Raw genomic sequence first — 27,619 nt, forward strand, 5'->3', positions numbered from 1 at the left:
AATGGTTAGTTGACTCTTACCTTTAACTTCATACTCATTGTGTGTATTAGCTCAGCTAACTGTATCCTGGTTTTTGCTCTTTCTTTGTAAATATTGTTCTTGTATCACACACTTTTTGCAAGTGGGAAGCAAAGTAAAGAAAAAAGCATTGACTGAAATTGCAACTACGGTGCCCTTGCGTCCTTTCCTTCCTTCTTACATGTGAAATGCTGAAAAATGTGAAAAACTTTTGACATTGTTCTTCCAAAATGAATGAAAGCATGAATTATTTGCTTTTCATGCTCTGAAACTTTAGATTAGAGATACGTTAATATATGACAGTAGTTCCCAAACTTTTACAGTTCCACTTCAGACTAGAAACCCTCTGCTACATAGCCTCTTTCACTCCTTGTACGTATACAGGCACATATTGCCATGATGCTTATGCAAGACGTTTAGCCTTATAAAATCAGTCCACCTTAAAATATCAAACATGTTTATGATGTGATCACCTTTTACACCAGACATACTGAATAATACAGAATTAATAATGTCATTTACAAGTGCACACTGGTCTAAATAAAGGCACTTCTGCATGTGTGAAACAGTCTGTGGCTACAGACTATTAATTCACTACAGACGCAAACTATAAACCACGTCTGAGAAAGATAATTTGAAAACACAGCAGATAAGCAGTGTACATGCCTTAACAACAGCGAGTAAACGATATGCACTTCACCCATGTTCATGATAAACTACTGAATGACTTGTAAGTTATTTTCTTCAGAATGTGTGATGCACAGAAGGGACCAGAGTGAAAGGTCAACTAACCATTGGTTAAGTATGAACATTGACTTATGACCCTAGCAGCCGCAAAGGTGGACGGAGGACGGTGCCAAAAAAATAAAATAAATAAACCAAAGTCTAATCTGCTTAACCCCGTCTAATCCTCACCAAAATAAAGCAGGTGGCACTCGCCCCTTACCCGATGTGCCACAAAGAAAAACAAAAACGTATGTGTATCGCAGGCACATAACAGTTGGAAATATCCATATTTACATTCATTTTCATTATAAATTAAGAATGCTTTTATGGTGCTGCGAATGCAGTTATCAGCACAGATACATCATGGGTACTAAGATGTTTTCAACAATTTCAAATGTGATAGTAAAACCAAACTAACTAAAACCAAACAACCTTTTTAAACTAAGGACAATGATAAAAATGGTATTTCTGAAGAGAACAATTTCCTTTGCTTGACTTGCAGTGCATCTTCAAATGATCTGTTCAGGCATTTTGGTCAGACGTACATCTGCTTTACACCTGTAATCAAAACAGAGATGGAAGTAGATGGGTAAAAAAGTAGTAGATGACTGAAATGTATCAAAAAACATTAAATGACCTAGTCTGTCACGGGCCATGTCCCACCTTTTGTATTTTGATGCTCAGACTGAGCCTCTCTCACCTCTTACTTGTGAACCACAGAGCTGTAGATCACCCCTTCACTTCTGACTGCTGGAGAGAACTGGAAAATAGGACAGCTTTAGAAATGGAGGATCTCTCATTCTACCACTCGGAGTGCTCAGCTAAATGCTTAATAAAGCTGAGGATCCTACATTAAAGTGAGATATTTCTCATCAATACTTACAGCATTTAACCAGCTAATAAAGCCCTCTTAACCTGAACTGTCATGTGGTCAAAGCAGTGAAGTGTTACTGGTCTTAATAGTGATATTTTTAGGAGTTCACTTACTGTTTCGTTTTCGGTAATTGTGGTTAGATTACTGTAGATCACATCATTTTCATGAGCCAGTGCAGATGAAGTCTATGGACATCAATTACTCAGGTTCACTCAATCTCTTAATGTGTAATCAAATGCTGTTAATATGCAGATGAATGTGAAGAATAAAGTCTTACCTCCTTCTTTGTCTTAATCACAGTACTGTACGTCACTTCAGAGTCTTCAGCAGGAGAGAACTTTTCACATACATACACAAACACACACAAAACTAGATTAGCAAGGTGTTTATACACCCATAAAAGTATTATATTCACGTTTCTGAAAGCTGGGGAGGGAGCAGTTTTGGAAAGGCCACCAGTCCTGGGCACAGCACTAACTACTACTGCACCATGTGTTTGACCAACAAGACCAAAACTGCACCAGACTGCATGAAGCCACCAATCAACCACAATACTAACTGTGTTAACTGCAGTGTTATCCATCCTCCCTCTGGTCTCTGCTTGCTCTGTTGGAGTAAAAAAGCAATAATAAGTAGTAATAAATTATGATACACAATAAACAGTGAATCTTTCTTTTAGTGACCCCAAATTCACAATATGAGCGTTTCTTAATAGTTATGAAATAAGTAATGAATAGCAAACTTATTTGTTGATACTGACTAAATTTGTGCTTTTTAATAGAAAATCTCAATACTACATTTAAAAAAAAAGAAAACAGCAGACAGTGAGTTTCACTTACTGCACTTTGTCCTCAACATCCAGGTTATAACGGTGAGCAGAATCAGCAGCAGCCCCAGACCTACAGCCAGTAGAACCCAGACAAGCATGGTATTTCCACTGCTGCAATGAATGAAGACACATGGTACATATAAGTTAGTGCTGCTTATTTTTGCAGTGCTTACTGAACCAGAAAAAAACACATCTCAGTTCTTCTGTGATTCTGTGTGATTCATGTACAAACCTTCCAAAACAGTTGGGACAGGACATGAGATACAGATAGAAACCAAAAGGCTGCAACACATTTCAAAACAGAACCTAAATAAATACTTTGAATGAATGATTCTTTCAATGAAAGTGATTTTTTGAGTAGAGTAAAACTAGTTAAATTGCTTGTTACCACATGAAGTTCTTTTTAGGTTGAACTGAAAAGCCATTTTTACAGTGTATTGTTACAATCTTGACATTGTACCAATAGAAGAACGCTTTATGGTGTTATATAGAAACGTTTTTTTAAAAAAGTTCTATATAGAACCATATAAAACACATTCTCTATCAATCTGAAGAACCATTTCACCATGCAAGGAAACCTTAATCATGCAAAGGGTTCTTTGAATGCACATGGTTCTATATAGAACCATTTTCTTTACTTAAAGATGTATATTTTTTTAAGAGTGTAGAGTGTAAAATAAGTATTATATTATAACTTGATTTTGTACTTAAATAATCACACCAGGGGTTTAAGTGTGTGCTGGAAAAGAATTCCTTTCACTCTGGTCCCTTCTGTGCATCACACATTCTGAAGAAAATAACTTACAAGCCATTCAGTAGTTTATCATGCACATGGGTGAAGTGCATATCGTTTACTCGCTGTTGTTAAGGCATGCATACTGCTTATCTGCTGTGTATTCAAATTATCTTTCTCAGACGTGGTTTATAGTTTGCGTCTGTAGTGAATTAATAGTCTGTAGCCACAGACTGTTTCACACATGCAGAAGTGCCTTTATTTAGACCAGTGTGCACTTGTAAATGACATTATTAATTCTGTATTATTCAGTATGTCTGGTGTAAAAGGTGATCACATCATAAACATGTTTGATATTTTAAGGTGGACTGATTTTATAAGGCTAAACGTCTTGCATAAGCATCATGGCAATATGTGCCTGTATATGTACAAGGAGTGAAAGAGGCTATGTAGCAGAGGGTTTCTAGTCTGAAGTGGAACTGTAAAAGTTTGGGAACTACTGTCATATATTAACGTATCTCTAATCTAAAGTTTCAGAGCATAAAAAGCAAAGAATCTATGCTTTCATTCATTTTGAAAGAACAGTGTCAAAAGTTTTTCAGCATTTCACATTACGTGTAAATTACTTCTCTCGCTCCCGTCTAAAGTCATTTGCTTTCTCAGAGGTTATAGAAGAAGAGGTAGTTTTTATTCTGTTAAAATCCAAAAGAGAGAAAAACATGAAAGCACAGCGTTTTTTAAAGACTAACAGAACTTAACGACTAAACTTCCGTACTTACTGGTTTGTGCCTTCATTTCCACTTATAGTAATAGAACCTAGAAACACCAATTGCATAAATAAATTATTTCTATTACTCGATTAATGAAATTTAAAACACATTTATTGCGATCATATCTGAAGTCGTCTCACTGAGGCTGGCAGAAACTGTAGTTGCAGCTGTTGTTGCTGTTGAAAAGGAGATACAAACCGGTGTGAGTGGCACAATATTATAGGTTAACGGTCAGCAGGTTTGAACAGTATTTCTGATACATGTGATCTTACTTGAAGGTCTTTCAGTGACAGTGAGGTGAACAGTAACCCCCACATCTCCTGCACTGAACCAGTACCAGCCAGCATCACTCTTCTGCAGACCCCTCATCTCCACACTGACCGATCCATTTCCATTGTCAATGACCAGCACTGCTGAATTCTGGGATGTGTTAGTCCTCCCCACTGTGAAGCAGCTCCAGTCTTCAAACCTGCACCACTTCTTCTGTTTATTCTGATATTCAGCACTATAGAGACACTGGACACTGACACTGCCCCCTTCCTGACCACTCACTCTGCTGTTTATCACCAACACAGCAGGATCTGAATAAAGAGGCAGAGAATGAGTGGTCTAAACATGAACTCCATCATAAGTGACACCTTCTAAGCGTTAAGTTACAGCGAACACATTTACCCTCACTCCTTACCTGCACTAACATTCAAGTACAAACGGTCACCGTCATCTACACGGCCACTAATATCCACAGCATACCAATAATATCCAGAGTCAGAGTCTTGGAGGCTGTTCAGTTCCACAGTAAACATATTCTGTGTTGGATGATCAGTGACTGATATTCTTCCACTTGTGTTTGTAGAGGCTACTATGTTGCATGAGGACCATGAATGCCCCTTACACCAGTATTTACGGTTTGATTTGTATTTCTCATCATAAAAGCATGGAATACTGAGAGATCCTCCACGTCTTACAGCTAAATTCTTCAGTGTCCTCACGCTTTCAGAATCTGCAGACAATAATACAAATTATCAACTGCATTACTCCTATTCAGGAACTGCACCACAATTCTGAGTATGAAAAGAACAAGTAGTTGATGACGGAGCAAATGCACTTTCAGTGAAACACATTCACTTCCTAAACTTAATGGACCTCCACATCCTAGAGCTTATTATCCAGTTACTACATTGGAAACAATACAAAATGATGTCAGTGAATGACTTGGGTATACGTTTAACTGAAATTTCCCACTCTGCTCCCTGAAATCTGAGTTAATAAAAGAAAAAAAGAAAGAAAAAAGTCTTCCTTTTTGTCGAAATTGATTTTTCTACATCATTTTAACACAGCAGCTGTCATATCTCTCTGTCATATCCCTATGCCGTAATTATGAATGGACCAACAGAAAAGCTCCAAAATTACTTAGAAAATGACTTATTAACATTGACTTACATTAAAAGTTAAGAACATTTTTGCCCTCTACTGAAAAGTTACTATTTTTGAGGTGTGTGTTTGTTTGTTTGTTTTTATCAGTGATGATAATTAAAGCAGTGAAAGTGTCAAGAACACAAATTGTGTCCATAGGAATGGTGCAGCATTGATCTTACCTGAGATACAGAGGAGTAACACAAAGAGAATTAAAGAACTCATGAGTGAGTGAAAGTCCATGTTTCTGTAAGAGCCGCCAATGACAAATACTCTTCCTGCTTCTAAGTGAGGCAACTTCACAGTAAAGTCAGGGCCCTTCCTGTTCTGTTTTTATCTGTTTCTGTTTCTTTATCTTGCTCTTAAAGCATACAGGAAAAGGCCTTTTGACTCTCATGTGAAATAACAATTTAATTATTACAAATATTTAAAGTAAATACATAAATATACATTAAATTACATATTAATACAAAAAAATGCATTTTACATTGTTGGTTTTAGGGCTCACAATTTTTTTTACATTTTCTAAATAACAATTTTACCTGAAATGTAACTTAAATGTTAGATTTCTTTCATATTACTGCTGTAAGATCAAGCTTTTAAACAAAGATATTTTCCTGGCCCTTATGCTCATATTTCCCAAGGGTGCCAATAATTTTGGAGGGCCACTGTAAAGGCTATGGGTTCTATTTCTGTGGTCGTAATACAAATGCAAAGGTATAGCATAGGTGGGGGTGTGGCAGATATATTTTAGTATTGTCATGACCAGCACTGCAGGCTCTAACTCACTGCAGAGCTGCAGAACTGAAAGCAGAGGCAGAGTTAGAGTGAATACATTCAATCAAAAGGCTTGGTTAGGTATGCTGCAGCAACAGCCAATCAGATCAGCACCTCTCATTCTCTTTAGGAGCTGTGTGATAGTTTCCTAATGGCAGGAGATCACTACCTTCCTGTAGAAGAGACTCCAATGTTTGTAAAAGCACAAATCTACGGAGCCCTGTTGGTGACATCCCATATAATTAAGAATAATGCGGGTGAATGAGATCCTAATGCATGGCTACGACTTATTAAGCCGTGGGAGCGAGATAATTAATTTGTGGCCACAACTTGGTAAAGAGGTAACTGGCTACGCATTAGGATCTCGTTCCCACGCCTACTAAGTTGTGGCCATGCATTATTTTTAGTTATATAGGATGTCACCAGCGGGGCTCCATACTAATCATCATAAACAGCAACATTATTAATAATTGTAATAATACCTATTCTTCTTCTTCTCATTATTATTATTATTATTATTATTATTATTATTATTATTATTATTATTATATAGCACTTTACAACTGGAATAGCTCAAAGTCCTTTACAGTCCTAAAAATTACATGAAAATAAATTAATCCACCCCTCATTCAAGGAATAATTCTGTGAAAGGCAGAGACAGAGGCAGGACGCAAGTGCGTTATAGGTGCTTTATATAAAGAAAGAAATCAAAGCATATTCACCAACCTATAAAATAATACATAAGGAGTAACCTGTAGCCACATTATCAGAGCAGTTAATCAAATTTGATCATTTCATCAATATTATGACACACTGTAATACATTGTAAATGGTTGAAAAAGAAGGCTAAAGGTAAATGTAAGTTTTGAAAAAGGAGGCTAAAATTAAATATATCAGTCCAGACTTTTATACCTTGCTCACACTAAAATGACAGGAGTTTACTGTAGTATTAATTACAGTAGCCTAGTCTTACCTAATCTTGCTGTACCTTGTGCAGCTATACATTGTCAGAAAAAAAGCTACTGTGCAGGTAGAGTTTTCATCCATCAAGGTGTAAATGACATATATGTAATGTGTACCTTAACATTTTCCAAGGGAAAGGTACTTACTTGTACCATTTCAGAACCTAATGATTTAAAATTGAACAATAAAATAAAAAGCCTGGACACATGACTGGGTGTACAGAGTCAATACAACTTATCAAACATAACTGCAATGGACTATGGTATAATTACACTATACAGACAAAAGTATTGGGACACACCTCTTGATCATTGAATCCAGATGTTTCATTAAGTCCCTTTCAGACAGGTGTATAAAATCAACTACCTAGCCATGCAGTCTGCCTTTGCAAACATTTGTGCAAGAAGGGGTCATTCTAAAGAGCTCACTGAATTTGAGCATGGTACTGTAATAGGCTGCCACCACTGCAACAAGCCAGTTCACCAGATTTCTTCCCTCCTAGATAATCTACGATCAACTGTGAGTGGTATTATTAAAAAGTGGAAGTGTTTAGAAACCACAGAAACTCAGCTACGAAGTGGCAGACCACGTAAAGTTACAGAGCAGGGTCACCAAGTGCTGATGCGCATAGTGCATAAAAGTCGCTAATGCTCTGTTGACTCACTAACTGCAGAGTTCCAAACCTCCTCTGGCATCAACATCAGCACAAAAACTGTGCGCTAGGAGCTTCATTGCATGAGTTTCAATGGCTGAGCAGCTGCACACAAGCCTTACATCACCAAGCACAATGCCAGTCATTGGATGGAGTGGTGTAAATCACGCCACCACTGGACTCTGTAGCAGTGAAACGTATTCTGTGGAGTGATGACTCATGCAACAATCATGCTGCTTGATAGTCCTAGGTCTACCCCCTGTAGTAGTATGTAATTTCCTGTAAATAAAACTAATTAGTTACTAGTAATGTTTGCTTTACTTCTAAATGTTGACATCCTAGCTGTTGACATAGGTTGCATGTCTTCAACAACATACCTGGCAGTCAGTCTGTGACTATGCAGTCTGTGCAGATGAATTTTTGGGTTTAAAATCAAGCATTGGCTGTTTCAATGGGGTGGCTCCTTTGTCAGTGGCGCTAGCACTGGGGTCTTTCTCGATTAATGCTGTAGAAGCATGCTGTTTTACATAAGATTATCTTCCTGGATCAGGGCCTTGCTGTGGCAGAAAGGCTTGTGGCGTCTAGTTCCAGTTCCAATATGAATATTACTTTTTAATTTTATTCATTTTCACAATTTTTTTTGATCCTCAAAAAAGTAACGCTTGAAGGTCTTAATCTATTTTGTGATGTTTTACTCAAATGAGCATATTACTCTAGTACTGGCAGCACTTCACTGGTCACCTGTTTCATACAGAATACATTTTAAAATTTACTTTCTAACACATGATTACTTTCTGTCCCAAGAACAAAATGCAAAAAGACATAATGCTGCTTTTAGTATTTGTGCTGTAAAACTGTGAAAGTTCCACCCACGAAAACTATGTGAATCATCCTCAGCTAGCAACCTGAAAAAGCAGCTTAAAACCTTTTTACTTCAGCTTTTCTCTACATATTAATTTCATATCATTTCATTTATTTGTCTTATTTTATTATTATTCTTTCCTGAACTAGAATTCATTGTTTTAAGTTTTTTTTTATTGATATCATTTGTAAATTGTATTTACTTCTTGGTGCAATATATTTATTTCCCACATTATTGTCTAAAGTAACAGATGGATCAGTCCTGCTATAAGCAAACCAAATAGAGCCTGCATAATAAGAGTGTTGTGCTTTTTTTTTATTTTCCTTTAGCTGCAATTCCCAAGGTGATGTGGTCTGCTATGGTCAGTGATCTGTCAAACTGCCTGCCCCCACTGAATCTCCCTCTTTTACACAGGTAATTCATTTTAACATGTGAACTATCAGAACAAATCAGTCATCAGTCATTGTCATTACTGAGTTGTTTCACTTTCTTAGATCACAAACAGAAAATAATTCTCACTGGTTATTGTGAATAAACTAAGACTTCATCCTACAGTAGAAGCACAATAACGATACACAACTGCACATACACTGCACACACAACTGCACACTGCTCAGAACACACACTGCACTATAATCAATCAATTGTTAAAAACAAGGCAGAAAATAGTGATTATTACAGCATTTTAGGGTGTAATAGATTATTATATATTATATAATAGAACAGATTATTAGGATGGAAAGTAAACAGTGATGACACTTTTATCATTCCAGTACAAAACATGTCCATTATCTGAATGGCCTATACTTTTACATCATGGACATAAAAATTCCAGCCTATATGGTGCTGCAAATGCAACTACAGGGAGGAGTGTAGAAAAGGGTTACTGGTGGTGTTTTTTCACTGGACAGTGCAGCACAGCAGGGTACATTTACTAATCTAAACTATGTACCCTGGTTGAGTATCTGTGTCTGTTTCCCGTTACCTAATAGAAATGTGAAAATAGGAGATGTTCTCTAACTTCTACAGTTACATGATTTCTGATGTGAATCTAAAGTTAACAGTGACCACAAACAACAGTAGCAACAATAAATCTGACACTACCTGGTGTAAAAACACTGTAAGAGTGAGACACTCCAAACATACACTTATGCTAGCAAATTTTCTACTTTTTTAATAAATGAGTCAAGACATGTTTGGTACCCAAATTTTGCTTCTTTAATTTAGCACTGGATCTATGCAGCTAACATTGCTAACAAATGCTAGAAGTCAAAAGCCAGTTTTTATAAATGAGTGTCATGAGTTTTTGACCTGAAGATTATGTTTAAAAATTGGAACAAAAATCGCAAATGTCATGTCCACATGCCAGTGGGGCATGCGTATGCACAAAAGGGAGTCGGATTTTGTAGGGTAGTCGGAATTCAGCACAACACCTGCATTTGTGTAGCATTCGGTTTTTGTGCATTTTTGTAGCTCACAGTAAATCATTCTGTGTCCTAAACCACATTGACAAATCTGCAGAATCTTAATGAAGACCTAGATGCAGTTTGAAGGGGTTGAGAGACATTTTGAGGATGTATTTATGGAAAAGATTTGGGTGACTATTGACTTCTACTGTTTGTTAGCAATATTAACCTTGAAGCTCCAGCACTAAACTAAAGAAGCTACATTTGCACACCAAACTTGTCTTGGCTGATCAACAACGTCTGAAAAAATGTGTTAATTTGATTTTTCACCAATCCATTCCTTTTTTTCCAAGTTTTCTTACCTATATACAGTGTACCTGCAGGTACTTCTGAAAGACTTTATACAGAAAGAAACAATATGAATCAGCAGGAAGTAAAAACTTTGAGCTAAAGTTTTGGAATGAAAACATTTTCATCATAAATGCCCCCTAAAGTGTAGTACAAACTCCATTGTCAAGTCACTTGCATTGCCATATCTTCTTTGTAAGGATCTGGCCAGGGATTATTTCCACACACTCGCTCACACCTGTAATCAAAACAGACAAAAGATAAACTGACAAATCAAATGTACACAATTTTCAAATGACCCTAAAAGTGCTCGAATGGCAAAAACATGTTTGGTGTCCGAGGTTTGCTTCTTAATTTTTGCACTCGAGCTATGATCTAAAAAAAATTACATTATGCTGCATACAACAGCTTTCTGACACACTGATGCCAGGAGAACAACCTCTCTCTCAATGTCGACAAGACCAAAGAGCTCATAGTGGACTTCAGGAAGTAAGAGAAAGTGCACACCCATATCACCAGCTTCAAGTTCCCCAGTGTTCACATCTCAGAGGTACTGACATGGACCGAACACACCGCACGGGTGGTGAAGAAGGCACAACAGTGCCTCTTCTATCTCAGGCAGCTGAGGAGGTTTGGCATGAACCCCCCGCATCCTCAGAACATTTTACACATGTACTGTGGAGAGCATTTTAACAGGCTCCATCACCACCTGGTATGGAAACTGCACTGCCATCGAGCGGAAAGCTCTGCAGAGGGTGGTGCGGACAGCCCAGCACATCACCACGGTCCAGCTCCCAAACCTTTTGGATTTATACACCAGCCGCTGCCTGAAGAAGACCAGGAGGATTCTAAAGGACTCCACCCACCCAAGGCACTGTCTGTTCTCACAGCTGCCGAGTGGGAGGAGGTACAGAAGCATAAAGTCCAGAACCAGCCGGTTCTGAGACAGTTTGTTCCCCAAGGCCATCAGGCTGCTGAACAGCCAGTAGCGCTGGTGTAGCGGTCTATGAGCTTGTCACTACACCTCTGAACCATCATTATCAAGATTTCCATAAACACTCCACACTGTATCCACGTCAAACAGACTCTGATTGCTTACTGTAACCTCTATCTAGCCAACCTATACCTGCACATATAGAGTGACATCTTGTACATCTTCTATCCATATCTTGTAATCTGGAATATCTATATAGCAATATTCTATTCCCTGTGTACCCTGCATCTCATTTATTTATCTACCTCAGACTCACATGTTGCACATACGGAAAGTGTACAACTTATAACTTAACTTATATTACTGTACAAAAACTGTATATTGGAATGGTGCAACACTGGTGTATATTAATGTGTATACTGTGTATATGTGTATATGTTTAGAGTCTTGTTTCTTTTCTTAGATATTTTTTGTATATTTTGGTATTACAAGGGGGCTACGCACCTAAGATTTTCACCCACTAAACAAATGTAAATGTGATGCAACAATAAATGTGATTTGATTTGACTTGAACTGGAACAAACTGCCAGAAGATCTTAGATGTGCCTCAAATATAATTATTTTTAGATCTATATTAAAAACATTTTTTCGTTTTATGCTCTTCACACACTAACTATTTTTATTGCACTTTAGTCTTAATAAGCTCATTTTAATTTTCTCTTTAAATTTTAATTTAAATAATAATTTAATTTCCTTTAAGTTTTAATTCTACTTTTTTGTACTTTTTACTTCCTTTTAATTGTCTGTTGTTTTTTAAGCTACTGTCACATAAATAACCTTGGCTTGCCTTGCAAAAATCAGTTGTACCAACATTTGGGGCACAATTGATTTTTCATTCATCTGAATAGCAGTCCATCATGGATCATGTCATAGCTGCTGTATTATGACCTTCACTCTGAGACTCTCTCACCTCTTACTTGGAAACCACAGAGCTGTAGATCACCTCATCAACTCCGACTGCCTGAGAGAGCTGGAAAATAGGACAGGTTTAGAAATATTGGAGCATCACTCATTCCTACCACCCTGAGTGCATTTTCACCACCTAAACTAAACACATGGTAAAGTACTACTAAGAACTATCCAGTGGTCAAAACAGTGAACTGTTACTGGTGAAAAAGGCTGTATTTTGCACTTACAGTTTTCTGTTTTGGTAGTTGTGGTTACACTGCTGTAGATCACATCATTTTCATGATCCGATGCAGATGAAGGCTGTGGATATAATTTACTCAGTAACTTAATCTCTTAATGTTTCTGTAATCAAATACCATTTGCATACAGCAGTGGTGTAGGCAGAAATAATTTTTGGGTAGATCAGTGAAAAAGTGGGTGGGCCAATATGGTAGATATGATTTCCAAATGCACCATTTTCCGCAATGTCATAACATCAGGTTATAACCTACTACTGTAGGCTACAGGCTACAGCCGTGCAGTCATCACCCAACTTTCTCCTAAGTTGTTACTGCAGAAGAGGCAGCTGTTCTGCAGAAAGCAATAGAAAAATAGCACGCTGTATTGAAGTGTGAAAAACCACACCACCATACAAAAATATCTAGCATTACACATAAGGGCCACTGTCCATGGCACAACTTCAACATAACCTCACACGTGCCTGCTTCTGCTCAACATCGCAATGCACCTTTTCCAATGCTTTCATCCTATGGTGATATAAAACGATAGCAAGACTGGGTACAAATCAACTAGAATGCCTGATTCACATGAACACAGCCAACACTGCAACACCTTCACTATAAGGCATGCATCCACTCACCACAGAGACTATTTTCACCCAAAGAAGATGATATAATTGCGGTAAAATTTGACAGATGAGATGTACAAAGAAGAGGAACAACACCTAAACCTAATCATCATAGGCTATATACTGCCACAGTGGGCATGAAAATGTTTATGGACCATTTATGTCCTACCTTTGATGCCAAAACCCATTGTAGCATTTGTAATAATAAAAAAATGTGTCTTTAAAAGTGGGTAGAAAAAAAATCAAATTTCATTATTCTTACAACTTCATAAATATCTTTTCAGCATTTGATTGGGTAGGCTTGTGATTTATTTAGGCTTACCTGTGTCTAAACCCCTGATATACAGTTGTGTGTGAAAACTACTAAAGTCTTACCTTTTTATTTTTACGAATCACAGTGCTGTATATCGCTGCACTTTCAGTCGTAGGTGCCTGTTTCACACAAACAAATGTGATTTTACACAAAGTCAACACTAGATGACCAAAAAGAAATCAAAAACAAATGAGCTTTCAACATTACAAGTCTGATGCAAGAGAGGCACAACACCAACTACTGCACCATGGTTTTAACCACCATTTGCACCATAACCACAAATACTAACTGTGTGTACTGCAGTGTTATTGACCCTCCCTCTGGTATCCGTTTGATTCCATCTGTTAGAGTGAGATGGAGTGGATTAGATAATTATACACACTAGTCATTACTGATGAATTAGTTGTCTATTTGTAGTTATGTAACAACACAACATTCACAATATACAAGATAGCACAACATAAACATTTGTTATTAGTTTTTAATCCTGTCCTTTTTAATAGCAAAATCTTCAAGAAAGCTTAAAAGGCCTGTAATAAAACAGGAGATAGTAAATACTTACTGCACTTTTTAGTCAACATGCAGGTTATAATGATGGTCAGAATCAGCAGCAGCCCCAGGCCGACAGCCAGTAGAACCGGGATAAGCACGGTATTTATATTGCTGCAATGAATAATAATGTCTTTTCATTTTATAAACTTACCTTAAACCTAACATTTTTAAAATACACATGTTGCCAAATAAGATGTATCTAAAGTACAGAATGAATAAAAGTTCAGTTCATCAACGTTTCACATCTGTTGCTTTCTCTCACTTAAATCACTTAAATCTTTCTCATGAGTTGTTACTGCAGAAGAGGCAGCTGATCTGCAGAAAGCAAAAGAAAAATAACATGCTGTACTGAAGTGTGAAAAACCACGCCACCATAAAAAAATCCAGCATCACACATAAGGGCCAGTGTCTATGCCACATGCACACTCTAGCACTGTTTGCAGCACATAACATTTTGCAGAGGACTATATGAAGCAATACCACAATCCAGTTAGAGCTAAAATAAAAAGCGATCTCCAACATAACCTCACACGTGCCTGCTTCTGCTCAACATCGCAATGCACTGCTTCTCTTTTTTTGAGTTTCATTTATGGCTTTTGGGGGGTCTAGAGGGTTAATTAGGCTCTGTATTTTACACTTTGACTATGTCAGCTCATAATCTATAATTCAGTTACTTTAGGATACACTTACTGATGACACTAACACACACACAGCTTGAATAATCTCCATAGAAAACCCAATAGAATGAAACGCTCTGGAGCAGCCACATATGATCCTAAGATCACCATGATCAGGGCCAAGCTTCAGCTTGAAGGGTATGGGCTATTGGCTGTGGAGTAGTGGAACTATGTTCCCTGGAGTTATGGAGCTCCATCCAACATCTCTGGGATGAGTTGGAGTGGTGTTTGTGATCCAGAACTAATCATTCAACATCAGTACCTGACCCTCACTAATGCTCTTGTAGCTGAATGCAATCAAATCCTCACATCAATGTTCCAGCATCTAGTATACAGACTTCCGGAGGATGGAGGATGAACTCCCTACTAATACCCTCAATTTCAGAAGAAATGTTGGATGATTAGGTGTCTACAAACTTTTGGACATATAGTGTATGTGTAAGTTAGGATTGCTTACATTTGCTGTACTCACTAAACTAAAGAGAGACACATCCTGGTTCATGTGTTTTGAATTATCTTCCAGTAGTGTGTTTTTAGTCTACGATTATTAGAGCATACATGGTTCTAAATAATGAACGTTTTCATTGATATTTGAAGTGTACAATCAATTAAGCTTCAATTCATCTGCTTTTCACTTACTTATCTTGGTTCTTCTCAGTGTTGCTTGTGTCATGCACATTCTCAGTAGCTGTTACTGCAAGAGGGGCAGTTCTTCTACTGCAAAATGCAAAGAGCAAAAACATGCAACACTGAGGTGTGAAAGTAGCACCACTTACAGGACTGCACTACTTAAGTGTTTTGCAGAAGGGACACACATGGTGCAGTATGTCCAAAAATGTCCAGACAGCCGTTCTAATTAGTGAATTCTTGTGCACAACGCAGCAGCTGAAGCAGAGATGTGGCACTTTTAAAGTTTATTTTCAGTTTGTGTGCGTCAATTAAATAGAAAGTAAGTTTAACAATACTTTGAGTTCTACAGGAGGAGATATTATTTCTGTAGTTTTGCTAAAATTGTGAATATCAATATTAACTTTGTTTTCCTCTCTCTCTAAATGCTGTTATTGAATGCTACATTGCGATTGTGGCTATAGTCATGTTGATATTTGAGCAAGCTGTTTGAGTTTAAGTGAATGAAAATAATGTATGTTAATGTTTACCAAACTTAGATACTTAGTACTGTTAAGCTTCCTAATAAGAGCTAGTTAAGTTGCAAGTATGGTGTTTGACTAGTAGATTAGCTGCCTTTATGTGGTTAGTTTGCATTTGCTTTAGTAAATTTGAGGGATGGAATGCCTGAACACTGTTTATATGTAGCAGCCTAACCCAGTTAATGTAATCCTTGTTATTATATTTCTCTTTGTGTCTACAGCCACACACACATACACACCTACTCACCCATACGCCAATGTAACAATGTGCCCTTGTACCCAACAATACCAGAACGACCATTAAAATAATCTGATGGTTGAATATCTCTCCGAGCCCTGCTCTCTTACTGCCTCCTGCGTCTAAGACCCACCAAACCAGCACTCACAGCGTTCTCACTCTATTTCAGTCATGGTCATCAGGCTCACTGTGAAGTAACTTCACCAAATGCCATTTATTCCCATTAAACACAAAGCAGGAATTAAACCACAAAGCGGTTATTGTTGGTGTTTTGCTGGGCAGCTGTGGCTGACGGACTGAAGGCTCCGCCATCACTTCAACAGCATCTGATTCACACAAGCTGCCTCTGCGTGGCGTGAGTGAAGCGGCAGCGCGAGCTTGTTTAATTTTCATTGATTCTTGTGGCATTTTCAGTGTGTTTAGCTGCGCGCGGAAAAAATCGGCGCCGGGTCTCTAAACACCAATGCGCTTCAGTGCGGCGTCTGGGGCTCTGCCGCTTCGCACGCGCAGCCTCTTTGAAGGCGCTGACCACTTACACGAGCGCCGAAATGAAAACCAAGACTTTCCGCGTCGCTCACGCCACGCAGACGCAGTATGTGTAAATCAGACCTATGTGAATCTACGCGGTGTTCACGTGATCAGTTGCTCGAGAATGACTTTTTCGTTTTAACCGTTTTACTGTTATATGTTTAAATATGATTTAGTGATCGTTCTACTTTATTTAGGTTATTCATTCGTTTGTGGGATTTCTCTATATGCGTGCTTCAGCCCGCTCCCGCCTTAAGGGATCTGATTCCCGCCCGCTCCCGCGAGCAACACGGAAAATTAGTCTGTGTTTACTGTAAGACCACATATCTGGACTATGACCAGGCCAAAACCATCAGTTTTTGAACACAAAGTAGAACGTCACTACTTACAGCTCTGCTGTTGTTGTCTCTGTATTTATGGTCACAGAACCTAGAAGGACAAAATAATCATATTCATTCTTTCTATTTCTTGATTTGATTCATTTTAAGGCTCTGTTTGTGAGCAGACCTGAAGTGGTTTCACAGATGCTGGTTTTCTCAGTGGCAGAAACCGTAGTCACAGCTGTTGTTGCTGTTGAAAAGGAGAAATACATTGATGTGAGTGGCACAACATTAAAGTTTAATGGTCAGCAGGTATGAACAGTATTTCTGATACATGTGATCTTACTTGAAGGTCTGTCAGTGACAGTGAGGTGAACAGTAACCTCCACATCTCCTGCACTGAACCAGTACCAGCCAGCATCACTCTTCTGCAGACCCACTCATCTCCACACTGACAGATCCTTTTCCATCATCAGTGACCAGCACTGCTGAATTCTGGGATGTGTCAGTCCTCCCCACTGTGTAGCACCTCCAGTCTTTAAATCTGCACCACTGCTTCTGTTTATTCTGATATTCAGCACTGTAGAGACACTGGACACTAACGCTACCCCCTTCCTGACCACTCACTCTGCTGTTTGTCACTGACACAGGATCTGAATAAAGAAGCAGAGAATGAGTGGTGTAAACATGTTCTTCATCATAAATGATGTCTTACAAGCTTTAAGTTTGAGTGAACATGTTCAACCTCACACAGAGAGACTTCTTACCTTCACTGACTGTCAGGTACAAATAATCCTTTTCATCAGGGGTCTCTGTCCCACCAATTTCCACAGCACACCAATAATATCCAGAGTCAGAGTCTTGGAGACTCTTCATTTCCACAGTAAACATATTCTGGGTTGGATGATCAGTGACTGATGTTCCTCCTCTTGTGTTTGTATAGGCTACTATTTTACAGGAGGACCAGAAATACCCCTTACACCAGTATTTAAGGTTTAATTTGTACTTATGATCATAAAAACATGGAATACTGAGAGATCCTCCACGTTTTACAGCTAAATTCTTCAGTGTCTTCAGGCTCTCAGAACTGCAGAAAAGAAGCCAAAATATACCACAGCCTCAGTCCTACACTCTTACAAGGGGTTCTGCAATTGTTCTATAGTATATGCAATGATTATACACTCACTTTCCACTTTATTAGATACCCCTATCTTGTATCTGTACTCATTGTCCATTTATCAGGTCCACTTACCATAAAGGTGCACTTTGTAATTTCACAATAACAAACTGTAGTCCATCTGTTTCTCTGCATAATGCACCCCTTATACCGTGTTCATCAGTATTCAGCACCACCGCTGAGCAGGTATTATTTTGCTGGTGGATAATTTTTAGGACTGCAGTGACACTCACATAGTGGTAATATGCCAGAGTGTGTGTACACTGCAGTAGATCACACACAGAGGCAAGGGTATGTCACTGTTAGTGCTAGGCTGAGAATAGCCTAACGACCAAAATCATCCAGCCAACAGTGTCCTGTGGTCAGAAACTGACACAACTGACAAAACTTTTCCATAATTGAAGACACATTTACATTTCTCTAACAAAGGTAGTATTAAATCATAATATAGCACTGATGTTTCTTTTACGTGGAAAGTCTCTCAACAGCGGAAATCATTAAAAAAATTTTGAAACTGGTCGATCATGTGTTTTGGAGCAAAACCCTTCAATTGTAGAACTACAAAGTGCACATATATTGTAGGGGGACATGATACTGTTGGACCTCAAGTGTAGATACAAGGTACCTAATAAAGAGGCCAGTGAGAGCATATAGAACCATGACAACTTGAACAAACATTTGAATGGTTTAATGTGTCTTTTCTATTGAGTTAACAGTTGTACCTACAATGTTATGATGGTCAGTTATTAAAACATTATTAAAATAATTCTACAGAAACACTACATGGAGCCCTTCTTGCTAAGGGTGAACCCAGGAACAACTTCACACCAGTGTCCATAAAAATGTTCACTACTGAGTAAAGACACTTTTTGTGAAACACATTAAATCAGACACAAAACATTAAAAAGCAGATCACATCACATGTTAGTGTCCACCTGCACCCTGACATGGATGAGTTAAAGCATTTAAAGCAGTGAAAGTGTAAAGAACACAAATTCAGTGTAAAAGAATGATGCAGCATTGATCTTACCTGAGATACAGAGGAGTAACACAAAGAGAATTAAAGAACTCCTGAGTGAGTGAAAGTGCATGTTTCTGTAAGAGACTCCAGAGACAAATACTCTTCCTGTCTCTGAGTGAAGCAGCTCCACTTCAGTGCTCTTCCTGTTTTGTTTTGTCCTCCTTTGCTAGTTCTCACTCTGTCTAATGTACAGAGCAAAAAAACATCAGTAAAGTGCAGAGCCCAGCAAACTCAAAGATTTTCCAGTGATCTTTAGACCCTCATGCTTAATTATCTAATTAATGAATTATGGTATTGTATTTTGCCTCTTTCCATATTAATAACCAATCATTTACAGTAGTGTTAAGTAACTATGTGTGAACCAGTTAACTCTAAGACTGGCCTTAGACAGTGAAACTTCCATGCAACTATAGTTGCTTGAAACCTACATGAAACTTAATTGCACTTGAGGAGCATAACGTAAGCGTCTTGGAATACACTTTAAACTCAGCTGCAACAGCTGCAAGCATCTCAACTTCATTAAACAAGTTTCATTACACAGCAATTTATATTAAACAACATCATTTCAAATTATTGATTGTGCCGAGTCAGTGCACACAAAAATGATACAGAAAATGATTTGTTGGATGATTTAAAATTAGATTCTGATTGACTTTATGTAAGGTTGGTAGTTCTCATTCTGTCATTTTGTTGAAAAACAAGCATGAGTTTCTTGAAGCTTACGTTTCTGTAACCAGCTCAGCTAGCCAGCTGTGGCAACAGATGTTTAAGCTGCCTGTGCCACTGTTTATTGATGATCTTCATTGTTAGATGATTCATTTTCTCCTCTCTTGACGTCCCCTAATTCTACCAATAGCTCAAAGTTGGTTGGCATTCGAATTAGTTTTATATGAAGGTTACAAAATGCTTAAATATGTAAATAACACCTTGTTGATGACTTTACATGGAAAGAATTATATAGCAGTGGTGAAAGAAGTGCACAAATCATGTACTTGAGTTAAAGTAGAGAGACCCAAGGTAAAATATTACTCCAGTAAAAGTAGAAGTCCTCCTTTTAGACCTCCACTTGAGTAAAAGTACAAAAGTATTTGCCTTCAAATGTACTTGAGTATCCAAAGTGAAAGTACTTAAAGATTAATTATGACTGTAACGTCCTGTTATCATTTTTGTAACAAGACTCTTGCTTCATTAACTCATTTTAGGTGAAAATACTCCAGTGTCACTCTTGATAAACCAATCTTTTAATAGAATGTCATTGATTAGTCTATTAAAATGATCATAAGCACAAAACACTGAATGCAAACAATTTCCATTAGGTAGAACCGAGTGGCTCTGAAATAACTTTTTGCAAACAAACAAAGTTTCAGTTTAAGATTTATTTGCAACTTAGTTACAAGTTTAAGTTTAAAACTTGCTTTAAACACAGATTCACAAATGAGTTTTCCTTTACTGTATTGCATCTGAAGGTCTCTGTTCATAAACATAAACTAGCAAAAACAAATTTACTATGAAGTGAAATAGTGTTTGTATAAATTCAGAAAAAAGACACGTCAGTCACAACTGCATATGTGTACATATTTCTGTATTGTGGTCTATTTACACTAAGTTAGGTTAGTTCCATCATTTATGTAGGAATAGACACTCCCAGATGTAGTGGAGTGAAAGTAAAAAGTCACCCAAAATGGAAATACTTCAGTAAAGTACAGATACATGAAAAAACTACTTAATTACAGTAACGTATTACATTTACTTCTTTACTGTCCACCACTGTTATATAGTGGCCTTCCCCCCAATGACTGCTGGGATAGGCTCCAGCTCCCCCCCCCCCGTGACTCAGAAGGATAACTGGCTTAGAAAAGTGTGTGTGTGTGTGTGTGTGTGTGTGTGTGTGTGTGTGTGTGTGTGTGTGTGTGTGTGAATTATACAGTGTACCAAAAAAAAAAAATAGAAGCTGCTAATTTGGCTAACTAGTGGAGTGAATGTTATGTGCACCTTTTGTTTTTTTGAATTGCTTTATGTAACTGTCAAGTTGCATTGGAATTATGTTGCACGCAAATCAACATGCAACTAGTTGCTTGAATGTTTCATTGTATAATGCCAGCATAAGACTTAGTTCGCACATACTACCTCTGCATGGCATGAACAATGCAAAATTGTAGTACTATATAAAATACACAAATAAATTACACAAATAAAACATTCATGGCCATTATCAATCAAAGTACTAGACAAACATTTCATACATACTCATTTTTTGAAGAGACCTGTAGGCTTGAAATGTTTGCATGATCACAAATTAAAAAACTGCCAAGGGTAAACAAATACAGCATGCTTTCTAACAAAGAATCTTTTTATTCAGCAAGAAAAGAAACTGATTATCAATTCAGAAAAAGAAAGTCTGTAGAATTTGGTTACAAATGGCAAGAATTTCCAATATAGTCCTGCTGTACCACTCCACCGTAAGTATGTTAATATTAATATATGATGTTTGCAAGCTGCAGCCGTCACAGTGCTGTTTTTAAATTATTTTCCTACAACACAAGCAGATTATTTTATATCAAAACTTGTTCTCCTAAAAAATTATCAACTTGTCCTTTAACGACCATGTTGACTTGACTTCTGACTTTTGCACAGTACTGTAGAACATGAAGGGTGAGAAATGTACATGAGGAACCCTTTACACTTTAACAGTATACACAGAACAAAAACTGATTTTTTTTCTCTCTCTCTCTCTTTTTTTTTACTATGCTGGAAGCCAACATGTCTGATGCGGTTCACAATCTGCCCAGCAGGAAGCACAGCACACTGACAGCCTGACGCTTTAAGCTGCAAACAAGCTTTTGCCTAATCTAAATTCCTCAGACTTGCATATATAATGTCTGCACTACCAATATAGGCTGCAGGGATTTAGGACTATCTGTCTAATTGCTTTTCGTCTATGATGTAAGCAATATCATGCAAACTTCTAGAGAGGCTGTTAGGGGTGCAGACTTTGCTTGCTGAATCACTACACATTCAGAATGAAACAGCAATGATAAACAGGAAAAATTATAATGAATAAAATACAAATACACAAAAAGGTCCTCCACTATACAAACTACACAATACTTGAGCAAATGCTCTAAAAATGTCTGTTGTGTTTACAGTGATAATGAGAGAAATCTATCCTATCAAATTACTAAAAAAAAGCATTACCATATCTCAAAAAAAAAGTCTCAAGGGGGTCTCAAATAGTCATAGTAAAAAGAAAAAGGTAGAAACAGGAACTGCACTGTAGTCGAGCTGCTTCACTCAGAGGCAGGAAGAGTGTTTGTCAGTGGAGTCTCTTACAGAAATGCACTTTCAGTCACTCATGAGTTCTTTAATTCTCTTTGTGTTCCTCCTCTGTATCTCAGATAAGATCAATGCTGTATTATTCCTGTACTGTGAATGTTCTTCACCTTTTTGCTACTTTAAATATGCTTTTATACTGACATCCATGAGCTGTTTTTTATGATGATAACTTAAACATGATTGTATAGTGATTAACTTTTTATACTGATGCTTTTTAACTTTTTGAAGTAGTTCTTCAGTAGAACTAATACTGTTGTATAATTTGACTTCTGATACTGTTGTATGATTGACTGCAGATTCTGAGAGCATGAAGACACTGAAGTATTTAGCTGTACAGGATGGAGGATCCTTCTGTCATGTCTACCCCTCTGGGGAGACTGACTTGGACTGTCCCTGGCTCTGCCCACTGTCCTTCTCTCCCACACACCTGCAGCTCCTTTCAGATTCATTAAGACTGCTACATTTACTCCTTTGTTTCCACTGTGTGTTTGTGAAGTCTGTGTTCAATACCTGAGCCTGTTTCTTGAGTTTGCGTTTCCCTGGTTTTGACCCCTGCTGCTCTCTTTTTTTTTCTGGTTGATAAAAAAAGCCATGAAATGGGCATCCTGTGTGACAGAGAAATAACTTGAGTGAAACGCGTGGACAAAACATGCAGTACCACTCATAACTTTGCTAGTGTAATGAGCATGCTTTAGTGTAGTTTGAGGAGCTGCTCAGTTTAGGCTAACATGATGAGCTCCTCAACTAGCTATGTTAGCAATCAAATGAGAAAAGAATGGTAGTTAAAAGTTTTTGTAGTGTGTTACACATTATGTGGTACAACGAGCATAACAATTCACTCTAATTATGACACTGGTGACAGTATCATGTAACATAATTCAGGAACAAATTAGACTATTATATTCCTTTAATTGTACCAGTAGGCTATGTTCCCATTAGCTGGAGTTTGGTATAGACAAACTTTTATAACATATTTGTATGTATAATCTTTTACATTAATCAATAAACCAATAAGCATGAAACAAGCAGAGAGACAAGCAGAGAGACAGAAAGAGATATATGAAATAACAAATGTAAACTATTGGCTAATATAGTTTAGGTCTCTACATGTGTTTTTCAGCTGTATTTTCAAAAAACATTTTTCATGTTCACTATGGCAAATTGCTGTGAATGGTGGATAAGTTTGCTGTGTTGCTTTTCCATGTCTTTGTTGATATGAGCTGACTGATTTTATCTTATTGATAATGTCACATTTACTGGGCAAAAGTAGTGCCTGTGGTGAGTGCATGATTTATACTGAAGGCTGCTGTTGGTTAGTGAAGGGATTTGTGGATTGGGCTTATATGAATCCAGCATTCAGGTTGTGTCAGTTGACACAGTCTTGCTGTTTTGTAACAGGACTGAAGCGTTAGAAAAAGGTATAATGATGACTGCACTGCTGTTAGCAATAGGCTACAGCCTGCTATTACGACATTGCGCATTTGGTAATTGTAGTTGGCCTACCCACTTTTTCACAGGCCTACTCAAAAATGTATTTCTGCCTACGCCACTGCTATAGCAGCTGTTTTCAGACTGTTCTATGAAATTTCATTACCGTGGTGGAGGTGTGTTGCCCCTCGTCTTTAGATCTGAGCCCTGTGGCTTTGACTACAACTTTAAGCAGTCAGGAAACCCAAGAAAGTGTGAACACTCCAGGTATGATCACTCTTGTGCCTCTTGTTGGCTCTCGGGGATCAGGCGCTGTCCTCATGACGCCTATCAGCTTGGGCTGAACATTTGGGGGTACAAAAAAACAAAAAAAACAAAAAGAAGGATGATCCCATCACAGGAATTAAATTTTGGGAAGGGGCATGGGATGTAACTGTAAGAGCATGAATTGTGGATGAATATATTTGTCATTAATAATTTTTGTTTTCATTATCATACCAATATGTGATTATATTACGTTTAATGCAGTGACAGTGCCTTTCTGCCACCTCTGTACACTGCATATAGAGAAGCCTCAATCCAGTCAGCTGAGGTTCAGCAGGTAGCCTGATTTCTCCAGTCTGTGTGCTGTTCATCTTTACTCAAATAAACAGGCACAGTTTTACTTTAGTTCATCTGTGTCATTATTCTCCATCTTTGCTACAAAAGGGACTCTGACAGCAAATGGAGTAATTCAAAGTGTATTCCAGTCAACTTTAATTAGTTTCTGTAATTTACTAACAAAGTGCTTATAAACTAAAAGGAAAATCAACAGACGAAGCAGGTAATGTGATCATTTGCACTACCGTCATCTCATAAAAGCAGAGACCACTGAGCATGAGACCATGAGAAGACCACATATCAGGAAAAATGGAAATGGTCATTAATTCAAATGACAGTGTCATTAGTGAAAATAAAATTATATTTAAAAGACATTAAAATTAAAAAATAAAATGAGCTAAAGCTTGTGCTGTGTAATTATTTTGGCTTGCCATTGAAAACCAACTACAGTTGACCAACTACAGTCGAACTGGCAGCAGTTTGAACATTTGAAAGTGAAAAAAAAAAATCTCTTTTAAAAAATCTTTGCATATTATAATATGGTAATGGGGACCTTCAGGAAATGTTCCAGAGCCCTTAAAGGAACAGTTCAGCATTAAATCTAAGTTATACAGTTTCCCACTTACCCCAGATATAATCAAGCCACATTTAGTGTCCAAATGTTCCTTCTTTAGTTTAGTTCTGAAGATTTTGAAGGTTTTCAGACAAGGTGAAATTGTTTTAGCTATGAAAAAGAATCACACTCCATGTGCACTAATGAGATGTATCTTAGGTAACGCTGCCAAACTCTGAATGAACCTCATGATTAGTACCGTCGAATCTGCCATGTGTTTTGTGTTGAGGGGTGGGAATGGCAGATCCAAAGACGAAAAAAAAATTGTCAGTCTTGTTGGTCACTTTTACTCTATTACAAAAAAAACTTAAAATTTACTGACAATTCCTTGACTCAATTAATGGATAATTCTGTTAAATTACAGTACATATTCTGTGTATAAACAGGACAATACCTACACTTCATAGACTAAACATACGTTTTTCTTTAAAAGTCACACATATTACCTTCAACACAAAAAGATCACTAAATGCTAAATAAACCATTACATAGGTTGACTGAAACATCAGCCATTATTGATGACCAGCAAATTTAACAGCATCAATGAAAATATCATTGATTTGAACAGGAAAAACCATCATGGTGAACAAAACAAAACAAGTTATATACCCAAATCTGCACTTTAGCATGAAGTTACCATGTTTTCTGTGAAAAGAACTAATAACAATAAGAAATAATTAAGAGAAACTAAACATCAAAGCCCCTAGATGTGAAAGTATATGTCTGTGTGTCTGCCCTGTGATGGACTGTCCAGGGTGTTTCCTGTCTTCTGCCCGTACATGCGTTCACCAGGGTGTTCATCATCTCCTCACTGTTTAGGATTGCCGCTACTAGATTTCGTGCTGACTCTGTAAGGGTCCAGTCTGCGCTGCTGGCTGCCAGCAGAGGGCGATGGCGGCGACGTGCCATAACTTCAGGGAACTCCCAGATTCCCAGAACCCTTGGACTTATTAGGCCCAACCTGACACACCTGTGAACTCCTCTACTTAAGGCTGTGGCAAACAGCAGCCCTTTGTCACACCTTCGTAGAGAGGTGACCGGTATGGTATGCAGCCCAGGCGAGTCTTTAAACAAAAAGAAAAGAGGGCTGGAAAAAACAAAAGAGAGTAACTGCCCCAAAGGCTTGAGCTACAAACTACTCCAAGCCATACAAAAGCTGTTTGCTCTAAGAGCAAACAAGTGAAACATAAAGTCTGCCTTCCCTTCATAATTACAGTGGAAGAGTCTTTTGTTCTATCATTACCTTTCATTTCACGTTTCTAGTTCAGCCTTTCTTTGAGCACACTGCTTTCAGCATTTCCTTTGTTTGTTGCCATTTTTCCCGCCTTTTTTATTTCACGTTCCTTGATGTGTTTTACCTATTGTCACCTGTGCTTCCCAGTGGCGCAGCGGTAACTCCATGGACTGAGCCTGGCTCTGGGTCACCTCAATCCCAGCGTGCCAAATTCATATCCCATTATCTCAATAAATTTGTTTAACACCCTTTCTCACGGGTTTTCATCTTTGCACTTGCGTCCGCCTCCCTGCCGTCCCATAACAGACTCAATCATAACGACACACTGCCTGCATCCATACGGAAACTAAAGATTTGTAAAATTATCACAATATTGCATTCAGAAGAAAATACTACATCACCATCTCATACAAGTTCAAAAATTCTTGAAAGTGTAACAAATACTGAGATCCTGGCGGTGTTGAGATTTTAAGAAGCTACAACACTCTGCAGCTTTTGTATCTGAGCTTTTGTTGTGGGCAGCAGAGCAACAGGTCCATCAGCAATGTCAGTTTAGAATGTATTTCTTGATCTTCTTGCTTCATGAGCTCCTGTTTTGACTGCTGTTTCTCCATTTTGTTGGTTTTTCCAACCCTGACTACACTCTCCAAAACTCAGCCAACAGAGTCTCACACAAACCCAACAATCAGTTCACATCACTCCCATCCTCTATCAGCTGCACCGGTACCTCTCATCCCAAATTCGGTATATAAACCCAATTCCAGAACAAGTCAGGACAGTACATGAAATGACAATAAAAACAGAAAACAGTGATTAGTAAATTCTGTTGAACTATATTAAATTGGAAACAGCACAGAAACAGAGCATCTGATGTTTTACATTGTGAACTTGTTTTTTTGTGTGTGTGTTTTATATATAATTTTTCCAAATATGAAGTTAGAACAGGAGCATATTTGTCACTGTGTTACATCACCTTTCCAGTGACCTACTGCTCTTTAAGTGACAAAGGCAAATGCAGAACTATGATCCTCATATTTATTCATAATTCTTTTTGGAAAACTGTAAACTTGTATTTATATAAAAGCAGACATAATTTCTTCAGAAGTGATCTTGAAGTTTTGCTTCCCAAATTTTGTGTCCCAATGTTGCTTCTTTCATTTAATTCTGAAGCTCAGACTTCAGATAAGGTGAAATTGTTTCAGTTATGAAGAAAGATCGCATTCCATAAGCTCTGTTGAGATGTAAACAACATTAGCATAATGTCATAATTTCATCATCTATATTGAAATATCAAAGTCAGGCTGCAACCATAATAA

General features: G+C 37.8%; 1 protein-coding gene and 1 pseudogene across 1 annotated transcript; both read right to left on the reverse strand.

Moving 5' to 3' along the window:
- Positions 1-4,049: 4,049 nt before the first annotated feature.
- LOC118797522 (CMRF35-like molecule 5) lies at positions 4,050-5,608 on the reverse strand. The gene is made up of 4 exons (XM_036556891.1): positions 5,546-5,608; positions 4,636-4,950; positions 4,223-4,531; positions 4,050-4,126 (listed from the first exon to the last, which is right to left on the reverse strand). The coding sequence occupies exons 1-4, from the start codon at positions 5,604-5,606 to the stop codon at positions 4,050-4,052; spliced, it is 762 nt and encodes a 253-aa protein (XP_036412784.1). The 5' UTR covers positions 5,607-5,608.
- An 11,447-nt stretch (positions 5,609-17,055) lies between these two features.
- LOC118797523 lies at positions 17,056-26,619 on the reverse strand (annotated as a pseudogene).
- Between the last annotated feature and the right edge of the window lie 1,000 nt (positions 26,620-27,619).

Source organism: Colossoma macropomum, unplaced genomic scaffold (assembly GCF_904425465.1).
Source record: "Colossoma macropomum unplaced genomic scaffold, Colossoma_macropomum, whole genome shotgun sequence".
In the NCBI taxonomy this organism is placed as follows: Eukaryota; Metazoa; Chordata; class Actinopteri; order Characiformes; family Serrasalmidae; genus Colossoma; species Colossoma macropomum.

Coding starts and splice junctions, on each gene's coding strand:
- LOC118797522 (XM_036556891.1), bottom strand. CDS start 5,606: ATGGACTTTCACTCACTCATGAGTTCTTTAATTCTCTTTGTGTTACTC. Junction 4,951..5,545: donor GTTACTCCTCTGTATCTCAG/GTAAGATCAATG, acceptor TATTGTCTGCAG/ATTCTGAAAGCGTGAGGACA. Junction 4,532..4,635: donor GTACTTGAATGTTAGTGCAG/GTAAGGAGTGAG, acceptor CTCTTTATTCAG/ATCCTGCTGTGTTGGTGATA.